The following is a 19216-nucleotide window of genomic DNA, read 5'->3' on the forward strand; positions in this document are numbered from 1 at the left end:
AACATGGTATTCAATAATTAGAGAAAATGTGGTTCACTTACACAATGGAATACCACTCAGCTATTAAGAGTGGATGGAACTGGAAAATACCACCCTGAGTGAGGTAACTGAGTCCCAAAGAGCCATGCTTAGCATATACTCACTAAGTGGATATTAGTCAAAAAATTACAGATACCCAGGACACAATTGACAGGACTCAAGAAGATTAACAAGCTAAAGTGCCCAAGTGGGTGTGCTTCAATTCTACTTGAGAGGGAGAAGAAAACTGTCATGCGGGATTGGGGGGAGGGAGATATGGAGGAAGAGACACAGGGTTAAAAAGGGTGGGGGAGGGGAAAATGGGAACTGGATCAGGTATTGGGGAGGAGAGGAGTAAAGCCTGGAGGGCCAGCAGAAAGAGTGAAAACAGGCAACGTCAGGAGGTAGGGGTACAGGGACTGTCTAGAATATACCACAGACCTGGGAGTGAGAGTTGCTCAGGACTCAAAGGGAGAGACCTTAGATGAAATGCTCAAAAGGGTGAGGGAACTTGAAGAGTCTACCTCCAGTAGAAAGATAGAGCATCAAGTGGAGGGATGGAGTTGTTACCCCACAGTCAAAAATTCTGATCCAGAACCATTCTGTCTAAAATAACTGCAGGGACAAAATGGAGAAGAGACAGAAAATAAGTAGGTCCAGTGACTGACCCAAATTGGGATCCATCTTAAAGTGAGGTTCCAAGGCCTGAGCCTATTACTGATGCCATGATATGCTTACAGAGAGCAGGTTAGCTTGGTTGCCCTCCAAGAGGCCTAAAAAGCAGCTAAATGTTCCAGGTGCAGATACGTACATACAACCAGTGACAGAGCTGAAGATCTGTTTGGTTGAATTAGGGAAAGGCCAGAAGAGGCTGAGGAGGAGGAGGGCAACCCCATAGGAAGACCAGCAGTCTCAACCAACCTGGACCCCTGAGATTTCTCATACACTGAGCCATAAGCCAGGCAGTATACACTAGATGATATGAGGCCTCTGACACATATACAGCAGAGGACTGCCTGACCTCGGAGAGAGAGAGAGTATTCACCTCAAGAGACTTGAGTTCCAAGAGTTGAGAGGTCTGCTAGTGTTGGGGTGGTGGGAACATGCTCTTGGAGACAGGGAGGAGTAATGAGATGAGGAATTATGAGGGTGTGTACCAGGAGTGGGATCATGAGTGGACTATAAAAAAAGATTAAAGATAATAAAAAATAAAAATGTAAAAGAAAGCTTTCACTTTTAAAATTGAGTAAAGAAGAAATAGGAAAAGATTGCTAAAAGGAAAGAATATTTGAGAAGAAACTTCTAAAAGTTAACAAACAATACCACTAAAATCAGAAACTAGAAAAGACTGCTCCACTCTCTCCCCACCTAGTCAATATAGTGCTCTAAGTCCTATCCAGAGCAATCAGAAAATAAAACAAGGTGAAAGGGATACAAATCAGAAAGGAAGAAGTCAACATCTCTCTATTTGCAGAAGATATGATAGTACACTTAAGTGTGCCCCAAAATTCCACCAGAGAACTCATAAACCGGCTAAACAACTTGAGCAAACTGGTTGGATATAAAATTAACTCAAACAAATCAGTAGCCTTCCTTTACTCAAAGGATAAACAGGCTGAGAAAGAAATTAGGAAAATGACAACCTTCACAATAGTTACAAATATAAATTACATTGATGTGACTCTAACAAAGCAAGTGAAAGATTATTGTGATAAGAATTTCATCTTTGACAAAGGAGCAAAAGCCAACCAGTGGAAAAAGAACAGCATTTTCAACAAATGGTGCTTGTTCTACTGGCAGTCAGCATGTAGAAGAACCCAAATTAATCCATTGTTATTCCCGTGTACAAAGCTCAAGTCCAAGTGCATCTAGGACCTCCACATAATTCCCATTACTCTCAAACTATAGAAGAAAAAGTAGGGAAGAGCCTCGAACACTTGGGAACTGGGAAAACTTTCTTGAACAGAACACCAATGGCTTATACTCCAAGAATCCACAAATGGGACATCTTAAAAGCTTAAAAGCTTCTGTAAGACAAAGCGCACTGTTATAAGGACAAAACTGCAACCAACAGATTGGGAAAATATCTTTGCTAATCCTGTGTCTGATAGAGGGCTAATATCCAATATATACAAAGAACTCAAGAAGATAGACTTCAGATAATCAAATAACCTTATTATAAAATGGGTACAGAGCTAAACAAAGAATTCTCAACTGAGGAATATTGAATGGCTGAGAAGCACCTAAAGAAATGTTCAATATGCTTAGTCACCAGGGAAATGCAATTCAAAACAACCTTGAGATTCCACCTCACACCAGTCAGAATGGCTAAGATCAAAATCTCAGATGACAACAGATTCTATCAAGGATGTGGAGAAAGAGGAACACTCCTCCACTGTTGGTGGGATTGCAAGCTGGTACCACCACTCTGGAAATCAGTCTGGAGTTTCCTCAGAGAACTGGACATAGTTCTACTGAAGGCCCAGCTATACCATTCCTCGGCATATACTTAAAAGATGCTCCAACATATAACAAGGACAGATAATGTCTAGAGACTATATTTCACAGAAATACTAAAAAGTCATCTAATATCAACATTATTATAGCAAGATATATATTTATCATTTTTATCTCAAGTTTTAGAACTGCCTGCCACTTTCTAAAAACCTCATTCTGTATACACAGTAAAAATTTATGTAACAGTAGCTTTAATTCATAAGACGCACATTGAGTCCCTGTGAAGTAATCATTCATTCAAACAACTCGTGTAATTATAGTATGCTTTGTGACATGTGCTATGAATTTTTACTTCAATAGTTATATGTGGCTTTTCCTCTTTTGTGTTAAAAAGTCTATAAAATCTTCACTGACAAATAAAAAAAAACATGAGTCAAAAGTTATTGAAACATAAATCAAAGGTTCAAAATGTGTCAGCAAAAAATATGTATGAAAAGTTTCTTCTTGTGCTGTCGACTACCATTAAATATATAAATGTATGTTCATTATTGAGTTTGAACATACTGTCAACATGTTATTGACATTAGGATTGCAATTAAGCAGTAACTAATTAAAAGAGTATACAAATATCCATCACAGGGTTAGTGTCAAAAAGGTCAAAAAAAATCCTCATAAGCTTCTGAGTTCAAGAAGATTCATTTTTTACAAACCTATACCTAAGCGCTACAGAAATATGAGAATCTATTCTGGAATTTAATTGCATGTAGCAGAAAAATGATAAATGCTATTTATCCTTCAACATTAAATATAAATCATTACAGGCTATTTTGCCACCTGAAAAATTTTTGTGAATGCACTCTTGACTTCTTTGTTCCGTAGACTGTAGACCAGAGGGTTCAGCATAGGGATGATCATGGTGTAGAACACAGATGCAATGGGGTCAGTATCCATGGAGTGACTGGAGCTAGGCAGCAAGTACATGAATATGACTGTCCCATAGAAAATAGACACTGCAGTGAAGTGTGAGGCACAAGTGGATACAGCCTTTCCATATCCAGCACTTGAGTGCATTTTAAAGATTGTGATAAAAATTAATATGTAGGATATAGAAATAACTAAGAGGGCAAGAAATATATTGAAGCTAACTACATAAAAAAGAACCAGCTCACTGACATGTCTGTCAGAACACGAGAGAACCATAACTGCTGGAATCTCACAGAAGAAATGATGGACAATATTAGATCTACAGAAGGAAAGACTAAAAGTGTCCCCAGTATGGATGGAAGCATTCAGGAAACCACATACATAGGAACCTATAGAAAGACAGGCACACATACTTGTTGTCATGGTGGTAGCATAGTGCAAGGGCTTACACACTGCTGCATAGCGATCATAGGCCATTGAGGCCAACAGATAATTTTCCACACTAGCAAAGGCTACAAAAAAGAACATCTGCGCAGCACAGTCATTATAGGAAATGACCTTGTTTCCTATTAGGAGCCCAGTCATGACTTTGGGGGTGACAGCTGAGGAGTAACAAAAATCAACCAAAGACAGATTACCTAGAAAAAAGTACATGGGAGTGTGGAGACGAAAGTCTAGAAAAATGAGCAGGATCAGCCCCAGATTTCCTATCATGGTGATGGTGTAGATGAGAAGAAATATCATGAAGAGGGGAAGCTGTAATCCTGGATCATTAGTGAGTCCCAGCAGGAGAAACTCTGTCACTTTTGTATTATTCTCCATTTGTGTCACCGTTAAATCACTTGGATGATCACAGCTATTGAAAAAGAGAAACATGAACGTAAAGAACTCGAACTACAATAGAAATGTGTTAAGTGTGGACATATGATTCGATCAAGCAATAATTGGTACTTTGAAATTTTGTAGAAAATAGACTTTTCCTCAAATCGAAATTGATGTATTAGTTATATAGAGCATTATATGTTTCAGAATTAGCAGATTATTAATAGATTCCCTATCTAACTTTACTTTTTTTGTAGTTCAGAAATTGAGATTAATAATGTGATAAAAGTTATGTGTCAGTGATTTCCAACTCAGTTCTAAGCTCAGTTAAAACTCCCTTTCTCTGTTATTTGATTTCCAAGGACTCTTCTAGAGTCGAAATTTTGATGTCCATTCTGTTTATTTTTCACTGTAATAGAATTGTGATTGTTTTTATTTCAGTTATGGAGCACAAAGATTGAGTAATTTATTTATATTTTCAAATATAAAATACCAGTCTTTGCTTTTATTCTTGAAAATGTTTAACCCATGCGGATTCCCAAGTATCAGTATCCAAAAGTAATTTTATATAAATTGAAGGTAAGATAAAATATAATTTCATGTGTGCTTTGGCAAGACCACAGCATCACTAGAATCTAGATTTCTGTTTCTATGTCTAAGCACATGTTCTTTACTCAAACTTTTGTCCTGGAAACCAAGGGCCTAGAAAAGGGTGACTTCTAAAGTACTACCAGTACCATGGCTTAGAATTTAAAACAATAGGAAAGGAAATGGGGGCATTGTTTGTCATAGTGTGTGGCTGGGAGTATGGGCAGTGAGAGGGATATAAGTAAATAAATTAAGAAATAAAAATAAAAGAAGCTATTCCTTCTTAAAATCCATCCCTTGCCTTAAGAATATTGCAATATAGGCTACTCACATATTAGTGGCAAATTGTCTTAAACAGAGATCTCCTTCCAAGTTTCATAACATTTAAATTTTATTTGACTTTGGTCTTGTACAGCAGCAGTACTATTTCAAAGTTACTTTCTCTTTTGAAATCCTTGATGGGATATCCTCCCCTAGTTAAACACTTCTGATTACCAATTCTGCTACCAAAGCAAGTTCAACTGTTTCCTGCTTTTGAAAATGACCGAATGCCAATTTTAACACACATAACAAATTTTAGCATTTGATCCAACTAATAATTAAGGAGTTGTTTATAAGTCTCTCTCACTTTGTCTCATTTTCTGTCTCTGTCTTTCTGTGTGTCTGTGTGTCAGTGTGTTGAATAGTACTATTCTTTACTGTAAATCAAAAATATGATTTTAAACATTACACAGGAACTTTAGCAAAGGACCCAGATGTAAAAGCTTTATCTACTCCCTAAGACAAAGCATGAGATTAAAATAGCCTCAAAATGAAGTTTGGAAAAAATGAAGTTTGAAGTTTATTAATTCTTAATTCAATATGATCTCTTTCAACTTGGTATGGTTTCAATTCCACATTTTGCATTTTTATCTGTTTTAACTCCCCTGAGAAGAAAAAATATGTCTAACATAAAAACCCAAATAAGTTTGCTTGTATTTTTCTGTATTTAGTTAGACCTAGGACCATGATTTATAAAATAAACTAATGAAGTCTCCACGATTAATATAGTATTCATGTACCACTCTTACCACAGTGTTTATAAAAAATACTTTTGAGTATTGCATTTGGTTTACATGTAATTCATATCAGATACAGGGAATTTATGCCTTTGTATGAGTTTCCCTTCTCAATTCAGTGCATACATCATGTAGAAGCAAGTCATTTTTAGGGAATCTAAAGAACATGCAATGTTGAAAAATATTGAATTCATAAAATTTACTATAAAATAGTGCCCAAATTGTATTATAGGAGCCCTCTAATGCAAAGAAACCTGGCAGAAAGTACACATGAATGGATCAAATGTCTAGTGAACATGAAGTCTATGGAATTCTTTGTCCTTAGAAGAATAACTTACTTCCTCTTCATAGGTAAAGTAAATGTGCTGTAATCCTTTCTTATGCAACTTATATGCAATTTCTGTGAAAAACAGAGAGCAGTTAGCTACATCATAAAGAAGCAATAATTTAAAATCAATTTGCAGTGATGTTGAGCATCATTCATTATGTACATGTAGAAAACATTTTAATGGATCACACTCTTCTGTGCAATTAGTATATACTGATAGCAGACAAGTGCATCCTGTGTATCTTCTATGTAGAAATCTCTTTGATTCACCGCAAATCTTCAGTTGAATAGAGGATTTTTGTACTTACAATTGTTATCACTCACATGGTTAATGATATTCACTGAGCCATGCCCTGAAGGATGTTGTTCAAATTTTAGCACAGTCAAATAGGGATTTAGAGGCCAGAATAAGGATCTCTTGAGAGAGTTATACAGACTGGGCACGATCTGGAAGTTTCCCCCATGAGAATACTTGAAGAGATGCCATCCAATTGTCCTAGGGAAGAAGCAATTCACTTGCCTGCAGGGATCTAAAGCATCATTACATTTTATAAAATTAAAGTGTTTTACTGAAACATAAAATCGTGCAAATTGGTGATAATGTTTTCCTGTGCTTTTATAACTTTATAAATTTGATCCTTGAAAATTGGTACATTATGCCTTTATTATCCTCACTCTTCCATTCTAGATTGTCTCCCTCCTGACTTCACTCCTGACTTTGGGGAGTCATGGTATTTAAAGAGGACTGTGTATATGGCTTGATTTTTGCAACTACCTCTTAATACGGTGATACTATCACACACAGAATTGAAGAATCTGATTTTTTTCTCATTCACATTCCAGTAGTGGAAACTGCTCAGGGATATTTAGAGCTCCATGAACCCCACCTCTACCTATAAGTGACTTTGACTGGCCTAGTTCAGTATAAAGAAGTTCAGAAATCATAAGTTGTTGTGAGGTCATAATTGTGATGGCTCTTTCATTCTCTGAAGGCAACATTTTGTAGCCCTTTTCAGATTTTCTGGCACTCACACATTTTATGTCTAACCCTCTGAGATCTTCTTTCAGCTATAGAGTGGGTAGCCTAAATTGCCTCTGGAGCAGAAAAATTAATATCACTTAATCTCAGCACCTTCAGCAGCCATGAGATGGATGTGTATAGGCTACTATTCACAGGAAGTTAGCAACGGCTCTGAATAAGGCTGAAAGTAGTATTTTTCTATGGTCAAGGCTGAAGTAAGTGTCTTGTGTTTTTTGTTTGTTTGTTTTAGTTAATACCTTTTGTTTTTTGATGATGTTAACTTAAATATTTAGAAAGCAGTTTCATACCAAGTCCATTTAGATAAAGAGCTGTACTAGGTGTGCCCACTTAAGTTTTATTTCTTTTACTGATAATAACAGACTTTTTTTTACTTGAGTATTTCATATTTACATTTCGAATGTTATTCCCTTTCCCGATTTCCGGGCAAACATCCCCCTGATCCCGCCCCTCCCCTACTTTATGGGTGTTCCCCTTCCCACCTTCCCCCCATTTCCGCCCTCCCCCCAACAATCACGTTCACTGGGGGTTCAGTCTTAGCAGGACCAAGGCCTTTCACTTACACTGGTGATCTTACTAGGATATTCATTGCTACCTATGAGGTCAGAGTCCAGGGTCAGTCCATGTATAGTCTTTAGGTAGTGGCTTAGTCCCTGGAAGCTCTAGTTGCTTGGCATTGTTGTTCATAAGGGGTCTCAGCCCCTTCAAGCTGTTCTTTCTCTGATTCCTTCAACGGGAATCCTATTCTCAGTTCAGTGCTTTGTTGCTGGCATTCGCCTCTGTATTTGCTGTATTCTGTGTGTGTCTCTCAGGAGAGATCTACATCCAGCTCTTGTCGGCCTGCACTTCTTTGCTTCATCCATCTTGTCTAATTGGGTGGCTGTATATGTATGGGCCACATGTGGGGCATCTCTGAATGGGTGTTCCTTCTGTCTCTGTTTTAATCTTTGCTTCTCTATTCCCTGCCAAGTGTATTCTTGTTCCCCCTTTTAAGAAGGAGTGAAGCATTCACGTTTTGATCATCTGTCTTGAGTTTCATGTGTCCTATGCATCTAGGGTAATTCAAGCATTTGGGCTAATAGCCACTTATCAATGAGTGCATACCATGTGTGTTTTTCTGTGATTGGGTTACGTCACTCAGGATGATATTTTCCAGTTTCAACCATTTGCCTATGAATTTCATAAAGGCATTGTTTTTGATAGCTGAGTAATATTCCATTGTGTAGATGTACCACATTTTCTGTATCCATTCCTCTGTTGAAGGGCATCTGGGTTCTTTCCAGCTTCTGGCTATTATAAATAAGGCTGCTATGTACATAGTGGAGCACGTGTCTTTTTTATATGTTGGGGCACCTTGTGAGTATATGCCCAAGAGAGGTATAGCTGGATCCTCAGGTAGTTCAATGTCCAATTTTCTGAGGAACATACTCACTAATTTCCAGAATGGTTTTACCAGTCTGCATCCCACCAACAATGGAGGAGTGTTCCTCTTTCTCCACATCCTCACCAGCATTTGTTGTTACCTGAGTTTTTGATCTTAGCCATTATCACAGGTGTGAGGTGAAATCTCAGGGTTGTTTTGATTTGCATTTCCCTTATGACTAAAGATGTTGAACATTTCTTTAGGTGTTTCTCAGCCATTCGTGATTCCTCAGCTGTGAATTCTTTGTTTAGTTCTGAACCCCATTTTTTAATAGGGTTATTTGACTCCCTGCGGTCTAACTTCTTGAGTTCTCTGTATATTTTGGATATGAGCCCTCTATCTGTTGTAGGATTGGTAAAGATCTTTTCCCAATCTGTTCATTGCCGTTTTGTCCTAGCCACAGTGTCCTTTGCCTTACCGAAGCTTTGCAGTTTTATGAGATCCCACTTGATGATTCTTGATCTGAGAGCATAAGCCATTGGTGTTTTGTTCAGGAAAGTTTTTCCAGTGCCCATGTGTTCGAAATGCTTCCCCAATTTTTCTTCTATTAGTTTGAGTGTATCTGGTTTGATGTGGAGGTCCTTGATCCACTTGGACTTAAGCTTTGTACAGGGTGATAAGCATGGATCGATTTGCATTCTTCTACATGTTGACCTCCAGTTGAACCAGCACCATTTACTGAAAATGCTATCTTTTTCCATTTGATGGTTTTGGCTCCTTTGTCAAAAATCAGGTACCCATAGGTGTGTGGGTTCATTTCTGGGTCTTCAATTCTGTTCCATTGGTCTATCTGTCTGTCTCTGTACCAATACCATGTAGCTTTTCTCACTATTGCTCTGTAATATTGCTTGAGTTCAGGGATAGTGATTCCCGCTGAAGTCCTTTTATTGTTGAGAATAGTTTTAGCTATCCTGGGTTTTTTGTTATTCCAGATGAATTTGCAAATTGTTCTGTCTAACTCTTTGAAGAATTGGAATGGTATTTTGATGGGGATTGCATTGAATCTGTAGATCGCTTTTAGAAAAATGGCGATTTTTACTATGTTAATGCTGCCTATAAATGAGCATGGTAGATCTTTCCATCTTCTGAGGTCTTCTTCAATTTCTTTCTTCAGAGTCTTGAAGTTCTTATTGTACAGATCTTTTACTTGCTTGGTTAAAGTCACACCGAGGTACTTTATATTGTTTGGGTCTATTATGAAGGGTGTCGTTTCCCTAATTTCTTACTCGGCTTGTTTCTCTTTTGTGTAGAGGAAGTCTACTGATTTATTTGAGTTAATTTTATACCCAGTCACTTTGCTGAAGTTGTTTATCAGCTTTAGTAGTTCTCTGGTGGAACTTTTGGGGTCACTTAAATATACTATCATATCATCTGCAAATAGTGATATTTTGACTTCTTCTTTTCCGATCTGTATCCCCTTGATTTCCTTTTGTTGTCTGATTGCTCTGGCTAGAAATTCAAGAACTATATTGAATAAGTAGGGAGAGAGTAGGGAGCCTTGTTTAGTCCCTGATTTTAGTGGTATTGCTTCAAGTTTCTCTCCATTTAGTTTAATGTTAGCAACTGGTTTTCTGTATATGGCGTTTACTATGTTTAGGTATGGGCCTTGAATTCCTATTCTTTCCAGGACTTTTACCATGAAGGGGTGTTGAATTTTGTCAAATGCTTTCTCAGCATCTAATGAAATGATCATGTGTTTTTGTTCTTTCAGTTTGTTTATATAATGGATCAAGTTGATGGTTTTCCATATATTAAACCATCCCTGCATGCCTGGGATGAAGCCTACTTGATCATGGTGGATGATTGTTTTGATGTGCTGTTGGATTCGGTTTGCCAGAATTTTATTGAGTATTTTTGCGTCAATATTCATAAGGGAAATTGTTCTAAAGTTCTCTTTCTGTGTTGGGTCTTTGTGTGCTTTAGGTATAAGAGTAATTGTGGCTTCATAGAAGGAGTTTGGTAGTGCTCCATCTGTTTCAATTTTGTGGAGTAGTTTGGATAGTATTGGTATGAGGTCGTCTATGAAGGTCTGATAGAATTCTGCACTAAACCCGTCTGTACCTGGGCCCTTTTTGGTTGGGCGACCTTTAATGACTGCTTCTATTTCCTTAGGAGTTATGGGGTTGTTTACTTGGTTTATCTGTTCCTGATGTAACTTCGGTACCTGGTATCTCTCTAGGAAGTCGTCCATTTCCTGCAGATTTTCAAGTTTTGTTGAATATAGGCTTTTATAGTAAGATCTGATGATTTTTTGAATTTCCTCTGAATCTGTAATTATGTCTCCCTTTTCATTTCTGATTTTGTTAATTTGGAAACACTCTCTGTGTCCTCTCATTAGTCTGGCTAAGGGTTTATCTATCTTGTTGATTTTCTCAAAAACCAACTTTTGGTTATGTTGATTCTTTCTATGGTCCTTTTTGTTTCTACCTGGCTGATTCCAGCTCTGAGTTTGATTAGTTCCTGGCTTCTACTCCTCCAGGGTGTATTTGCTTCTTTTTGTTCTAGAGCTTTTAGGTGTGCTGTCAAGCTGCTGACACATGCTCTCTCCTGTTTCTTTCTGCAGGCACTCAGAGCTATGAGTTTTCCTCTTAGGACAGCTTTCATTGTGTCCCATAAGTTTGGGTATTTTGTACCTTCATTTTCATTAAATTCTAAGAGGTCTTTAATTTCTTTCTTTATTTCTTCCTTGACCAGGATATCGTTGAGTAGAGCATTATTCAACTTCCACGTCTATGTGGGCATTCTTCCCTTATTGTTATAGAAGACCAGCTTTAGGCCGTGGTGGTCTGATAGCACGCATGGGATTATTTCTATCTTTCTGTACCTGTTGAGGCCCGTTTTTTGACCAATTATATGGTCAATTTTGGAGAAAGTTCCATGAGGAGCTGAGAAGAAGGTATATCCTTTTGCTTTAGGATAGAATGTTCTAAAAATATCTGTTAAGTCCATTTGGTTCATGACTTCTCTTAGTCTGTCTACGTCTCTGTTTAATTTCTCTTTCCATGATCTGTACATTGATGAGAGTGGGGTGTTGAAGTCTCCTACTATTATTGTGTGAGGTCCAATGTGTGCTTTGTGCTTTAGTAAGGTTTCCTTTACGTATGTAGGTGCCCTTGTATTTGGGGCATAGATATTTAGGATGGAGAGTTCATCTTGGTGGATTTTTCCTTTATGAATATGAAGTGTCCTTCCTTATCTTTTTTGATGACTTTTAGTTGAAAATTGATTTTATTTGATATTAGAGTGGCTTCTCCAGCTTGCTTCTTCCGACCATTTGCTTGGAAAGTTCTTTTCCAGCCTTTCACTCTGAGGTGGTGTCTGTCTTTGTCTCTGAGGTGTGTTTCCTGTAGGCAGCAGAATGCAGGGTCCTCGTTGCGTATCCAGTTTGTTAATCTATGTCTTTATTTTGGGTAGTTGAGGCCATTGAAGTTGAGAGACATTAAGGAACAGTGGTTATTGCTTCCTGTTTTATTCATATTTGGATGTGCGGTTATGTTTGTGTGCTTTTCTTCTCTTTGTTTTGTTGCCAAGATGATTAGTTTCTTGCTTTTTCTAGGGTGTAGCTTGCCTCCTTATGTTGGGCTTTACCATTTATTATCCTTTGTAGTGCTGGATTTGTAGAAAGATATTGTGTAAATTTGGTTTTGTCATGGAATATCCTGGTTTCTCCATCTATGTTAATTGAGAGTTTTGCAGGATACAGTAACCTGGGCTGGCATTTGTATTCTCTTAGGGTCTGTATGACATCTGTACAGGTTCTTCTGGCTTCCATAGTCTCTGGCGAAAAGTCTGGTGTGATTCTGATAGGTCTGCCTTTATATGTTACTTGACCTTTTTCCCTTACTGCTTTTAATATTCTTTCTTTGTTTTGTGCATTTGGTGTTTTGACTATTATGTGTCAGGAGTTGTTTCTTTTCTGGTCCAATCTATTTGGAGTTCTGTAGGCTTCTTGTATGCCTGTGGGTATCTCTTTTTTTAGGTTAGGGAAGTTTTCTTCTATGATTTTTTGAAGATATTTACTGGTCCTTTGAGCTGGGAGTCTTCACTCTCTTCTATACCTATTATTCTTAGGTTTGATCTTCTCATTGAGTCCTGGATTTCCTGTATGTTTTGGACCAGTATCTTTTTCCGCTTTACATTATCTTTGACTGTTGAGTCGATGTCTATGGAATCTTCTGCTCCTGATATTCTCTCTTCTATCTCTTGTGTTCTGTTGGTGATGCTTGTATCTATGGCTCCTTGTCTCTTCCTTTGGTTTTCTATATCCAGGGTTGTTTCCATGTGTTCTTTCTTGTATGTTTCTATTTCCATTTTTAATTCCTTCATTTGTTTGATTGTGTTTTCCTGGAATACTTTCAGGGATTTTTGTGATTCCTCTCTATAGGCTTCTACTTGTTTATGTTTTCCTGGAATTCTTTCAGGGACTTTTGTGATTCCTCTCTGAAGGCTTCTACTTCTTTATTTATGTTTTCCTGTGTTTCTCTAAGTGAGTTCTTCATGTCTTTCTTGAAGTCTTCCAGCATCATGATCAAATATGATTTTGACACTAGAACTTGCTTTTCTGGTGTGTTTGGATATTCTGTGTTTGCTTTGGTGGGAGAATTGGGCTCTGATGATGCCATGTAGTCTTGGTTTCTGTTGCTTGGGTTCCTGCGCTTGCCTCTCACCATCAGATTACCTCTAGTGTTAACTTTGTTCTGCTATTTCTGACAGTGGCTAGACTGTCCTATAAGCCTGTGTGTCAGGAGTACTGTAGACCTGTTTTCTTGTTTTCTTTCAGGAAACTCTGTCCCCAATTATGGGGACAGAGTTTTTTTTTTCTTTTGGGCCTGTAGTTTTTCCTATCTACAGGTCTTCAGCTGTTCCTGTGGGCCTGTGTCTTGAGTTCACCAGGCAGGTCACTTGGAGCTGGAAGGTTTGTCTTACCTGTGGTCCCAAGGCTCAAGTTTCCTCGTGGGGTATTGCTTATGAGCTCTCTTTGCGGCAGCAACCAGGAAGATCTGCGCCGCCCTTTCCGGGAGCTTTCGTGTACCAGGGTTCTAGATGTCGTTTGGTGTTTTCCTCTGGAGTCAGAGATGTGGGCCGAGTGTAGACTCTTCTGGTTTCCCAGGCATGTATGCCTCTCTGAAGGTTTAGCTCTCCCTCCCACTGGATTTGGGTTCAGAGAACTGTTTATCTGGTCGGTCCCTTCAGGTTCTGGCGGTGTGTCAGATGCAGCAGATTTCCTGCTCCTGTGCCCTTACCCAAGGGAACCCCTGATAATAACAGACTTAAATTCCCTCTTAAATACTAGACCTCCAATCAAGAGGATTGTTAGTTACCCACATAACAGTCAATCTTCTGTTGCACTGATGAATCTGTATTACCTTTGAGGTTAGTATTTTAGTTCACATGGTTCATAGATGCAGAAAACAATTGAAAACTTTTTTTCCCTTACTGCATTTGTGCCACCTTCTGGAACTATGAAAGCTCTCATCCTAACCAATTTCTTTATATTGTATATTGTGCAACAATTTAAAAAATTTTATTAGAATTTCTGGGGACTTCTCCGGCACGGAGCATTGTGGGCTTGGGTGGGTGGCCCCTAGGCGGAGAACAGACGAATTGCGGGTACCTGAAACCACTTCCAAGATGATGCCCACACCTGTTATCCTGTTGAAAGAGGGTACTGATAGCTCCCAAGGCATCCCTCAGCTTGTGAGTAACATGAGTGCCTGCGAAGTGATTGCTGAGGCTGTAAGAACCACTCTGGGTCCCCATGGCATGGACAAACTTATTGTGGATGGCCGAGGCAAAGCAACAATTTCTAATGATGAGGCCACAATTCTGAAACTCCTTGATGTTGTCCATCCTGCAGCAAAGACATTAATGGATATTGCCAAATCCCAAGACGCTGAGGTTGGTGATGGCACCACCTCAGTGACCCTGCTGGCTGCGGAGTTTCTGAAGCAGGTGAAGCCCTACGTGGAGGAAGGTTTACACCCTCAGATCATCATCAGAGCCTTACTCACAGCCACCCAGTTGGCTGTTAATAAAATCAAAGAGATAGCTGTGACTGTGAAGAAGCAAGATAAAGTAGAACAGAGGAAGATGCTAGAGAAGTGTGCGATGACTGCTCTGAGCTCCAAGCTGATCTTCCAGCAGAAGGTCTTCTTTGCCAAGATGGTGGTTGATGCTGTGATGATGCTTGACAAGTTGCTGTAGCTTAAAATGATTGGCATCAAGAAGGTGCAGGGCGGAGCCCTGGAGGAGTCTCGACTGATGGCTGGTGTTGCGTTCAAGAAGACGTTCTCTTATGCTGGGTTTGAAATGCAGCCCAAGAAGTATAAGAACCCCAAGATTGCCCTCTTAAATGTTGAGCTTAAACTGAAAGCAGAGAAAGATAATGCTGAAATCAGGGTCCACACAGTGGAGGATTACCAGGCAATTGTTGATTCCGAGTGGAACATTCTCTATGACAAGTTAGAGAAGATTCATCAGTCTGGAGCCAAAGTCATCTTGTCTAAACTCCCTATTGGGGATGTGGCCACCCAGTACTTTGCTGATAGGGACATGTTCTGTGCTGGCCGTGTGCCTGAGGAGGATCTGAAGAGGACTATGATGGCTTGTGGAGGCTCAATCCAAACCAGTGTGAATGCTCTGATTCCAGATGTGCTGGGCCGTTGCCAGGTGTTTGAAGAGACCCAAATTGGAGGAGAGAGGTACAATTTCTTCACTGGCTGCCCTAAGGCCAAGACATGTACGATCATTCTCCATGGTGGTGCTGAGCAGTTTATGGAGGAGACAGAGAGGTCCCTACATGATGCCATCATGATTGTGAGGAAGGCCATCAAGAACGACTCTGTGGTGGCTGGTGGTAGAGCCACTGAGATGGAGCTTTCCAAATACCTGTGGGATTACTCAAGGACCATTCCAGGGAAACAGCAGCTGTTGATTGGGGCATATGCCAAGGCCCTGGAGATTATTCCACGACAGCTGTGTGACAACGCTGGCTTTGATGCCACAAACATCCTTAATAAACTGCGGGCTCGACATGCACAGGAGGGTATGTGGTATGGGGTGGACATCAACAAGGAGGACATTGCTGACAACTTCCAGGCATTTGTGTGGGAGCCAGCCATGATGTGCATCAACACTCTGACAGCAGCTTCTGAGGCTGCGTGCCTGATTGTGTCTGTGGATGAGACTATCAAGAACCCCCGCTCCACTGTGGATGCTCCAGCTCCAGCAGCTGGCCGGGGCAGAGGCCAGGGCCGCTTCCATTGAGAGGCAGTCTGCATACCTCCTTGTGAGGTGTATTGGGGGGTGAGAAAAATGGTTAGTCTTAACTGTGCTCTCACTGGAGGTTATTTAAATAAAAACTAAGGTTACTTGGTCAAACAAAAAATTATTTATTTATTCATTTATTTATTTGTGTTTTCCTTCTTTCTTATTTTATTTGTTTACATTCTAAATGTTTTGAAATGTACATAAACCCTTTTTGGTCTCCCCTCGGTGAGTTCTTCATCCATTCCTCCTCCCAATTGCTTCTGAGAGGGTGGTCACCTAGCCACCCAATCCCACCTTACTCTTCTGGCATGCCCCTTCCATTGGACACCAGGTTTCTATAAGATTGAGCATATACTTTCCCATTGAGGCCAGATAATGCCATCTTCTGCTACATATGTAGAATGGGCCAAGGATTAGCCCATGATGCTCTTTGGTTGATGGTCTAGTCTCTAAGAGTTTTGAGGGTTCAAGGCTCGTTGATAATCTTGTTCTTAGTATGGGGTTTCAATCTACATTTTGCTCCTTCAATCCCTTCACTAACTCTTTCACAGTGACCTCGGACCACAGTCCCATGGATGGCTGTAAGTATCCACATCTGTTTCAGTCAGCTGCTTATAGAGCCTCTCAGAGGATAGCCATGCTAGGCTTCTGCCTGCAAACTCATCACAAGATCAGTAATAGTGTAGGTGTTTGGTGTCTCCATATGGGATGGATACTAATTTGTGCTAGTCTCTAGGTGGCCTTTTTTTCAGCCTTTGCTCCAGTTTTCTTTCTGCAATTCCTTAGACAGGAATAATTCTGGGTCAAAAATTTTGAAGGCCTCAAATTGTGGTCATGTCTATATATTGGAGGTGGTCACTCTCCATAAGGTCTATCTCCCTGCTGTTGGGCATTTCCATTGGGTCCTAGGTTAGTCTCAATTCATTGGTGTATGCTACTTTCTAAATGTTCCTCTTGCTCCTACTCCCACTGCTACATATTTCTATTCATTCTCATGGTACTCTGGTCTTCCATCCTTTCTACTCCTATACCTAATCCTGCCCCCTTTCCTCCCCTTCCCTCTCCCACCCAGATTCCTTTCTCCCTCTGCCTCCCATGTTCATTTTGTTCCCCACTCTCAGCAGGACTGAAGTATCCACATTTGAACTTTCCTTATTTTTAAGCTTCATACGGTTTGTGGGTTGTATCATGCATATTGTGAACTTTTTGGCTAATATCCAGTTACCACTGAGTACATACCATGTATATCCTTTCTGACTTGGAACCTGTGTGAAGATTTGCACAAATATTGTGTTAAATGATTTCAGAAATGCTAGAACTTCTCTCACTTACATCCGAGTGAATCTCATCTTTCTTCAATATTCATTTAGGTTATAACAGCTTACAAAACAATGACAATAAACAATGTTATGTTCTATGTGATCAAGCGACAAAGGTTAAATGGTTTTTCTTCCTTTGTATTGTTTAATTATTTGTTTTATTAAAATAATTCAGTAGTGTGTGTGATTTACAGTTAGTCATTCCACATATTCCTTTGTGCTTTCTATCTTATGTCTACTTTTGTGCTTCCACTTAGCCATTTCAACATCCACCTACTTGTTTCTGTCATATAACCACTTTGTATTACTGGTGATAAGGACATTAAATGAGCAGGGACTCACATGAGAGACATCATGTTATAATTTTGTGAGTGGCATATAGGAGTTTTCAATCATAACTCATTAACTAGAATTCAATTAAAACTGTATTTATTTAACAGCATTAGAATACAATTAAGTAATTGAAAGAAATTGCATGAATTCACAGAAGTAGAGTTTGTTTTTGAGAAATGAAAGCAACTCATTTGGAAATTAACTAGTGAGGTTTGCCATTGTATAACTTATTATCAGAAACATTTACTATATCTAATTCCACCAATGAAACTTACTAATTTTTCTCTTCTAGGAGATAATTCAGTTCTTAACTACTCATTATAAAGCATCAGTGCTCAAGATACTGAATACTTTTGCTTCTGATTTCCTTAGATATAGTACATACTACTGAGTAGAATGACATCACACCCACCCTCACAGACATACATACATAAAACTCAATTAACTGTAATAGTGTAAATGTTTGGTGTTTACTTATGGGATGGATACCATGTTGTGCTGCTCTCTGAGTGGCCTTTTCTTGAGTCTTTGCTCCATTTTTGTTTTGCATTTCTTTACATAGGAGCAGTTTTAGTTCAAAAATTTTGAAGGCTTCAAATTGTGGGCATATTTTTCCTATGGACAGGGTCACTCTCTTTAGGTTCTATCTCTTTGAGGCTGGACATTTTCACTGGGTCGTGTGATCCTCTCATGTCCCTGGTGTATGTGACTTTCAAGATTTTCCTCCTTCTTCCACTCCCCACTGCTGCATATTTCTATTCACTCTCGTGATACTCTGGGCTTGGCTTCTCTCTTCCCCTATACCTGATCCTGTCCCTTTTTATCTCCACTCTCCTCTCACACCCATGTTCCTCCATCACTCTACCTCCAATGATTATATTGTTTCTCATTCTAAGTGGGACTGAAGTATCTACACTTGGGCCTTCCTACTTTTTAAGCTTCATATTGTCTGTGCGTGGCATCATGTATATTGTGAACTTTTTGGCTAACAACCACTTATCAGTGAGCACATACCATGTATTTCCTTTCTGACTTGGAAGTTGTGTGAAGATTTACTTATAAATATGCTGTTAAATAATTACAGAAACACAAGACCTTCTTTCACTTACATCCAAGTGAATCTCTTCTTTCTACAACATTCACTTGTCTTATAACAGCTTTTCAAAACAATGACAATAAATAATGAATGGTATGCTCTATGTGATCGAACTACAAAGGTTAAATGGTTTTTATTCTCTTTTATTGTTCAATTATTTGTTTTATGAAAACCTGAAAAATTCAGTATTATTTGTGATTTCCATTTGATCATTCCACATATTCCTCTGTGCTTTCTATCTTATATCTGCTTAGTGTTTCCACTTAGTCATTTCAGCATCCATTCATTTCTATCATACAACCACTCTGTATTACTAGTGATAAGGACATAAAATAAGAAGGGACTGACACAAGAGAGTTCATGTCACAAATTTGTGAGTGGCATATATGACCACTCCCACAACTCCCTGTACAGAATCCCATGGGGCAGAGAGCTGGATTCTCAGAATTACAGACAATCCTGAGAGCTCAGAGGAGACAACTACTTCTACTCACATTCCTGGCCCAAGAGGAACCTGCTTAGTGCCCTCTGTGCCTTTTGGG

The 19216-nt window shown here is 39.2% G+C and overlaps 1 protein-coding gene and 1 pseudogene across 1 annotated transcript; one reads left to right on the top strand and one right to left on the bottom strand.

Moving 5' to 3' along the window:
* Positions 1 to 3297: 3297 nt before the first annotated feature.
* Or5b104 (olfactory receptor family 5 subfamily B member 104) lies at positions 3298 to 4221 on the bottom strand. Its single transcript, NM_001001019.1, has one exon. The coding sequence runs from the start codon at positions 4219 to 4221 to the stop codon at positions 3298 to 3300; it is 924 nt and encodes a 307-aa protein (NP_001001019.1).
* On the top strand, positions 14192 to 16060 carry Cct7-ps1 (chaperonin containing Tcp1, subunit 7 (eta), pseudogene 1; annotated as a pseudogene).

The sequence above is a fragment of the Rattus norvegicus genome, chromosome 1, assembly GCF_021556685.1.
Source record: "Rattus norvegicus strain SHRSP/BbbUtx chromosome 1, alternate assembly SHRSP_T2T, whole genome shotgun sequence".
NCBI lineage: Eukaryota > Metazoa > Chordata > Mammalia > Rodentia > Muridae > Rattus > Rattus norvegicus.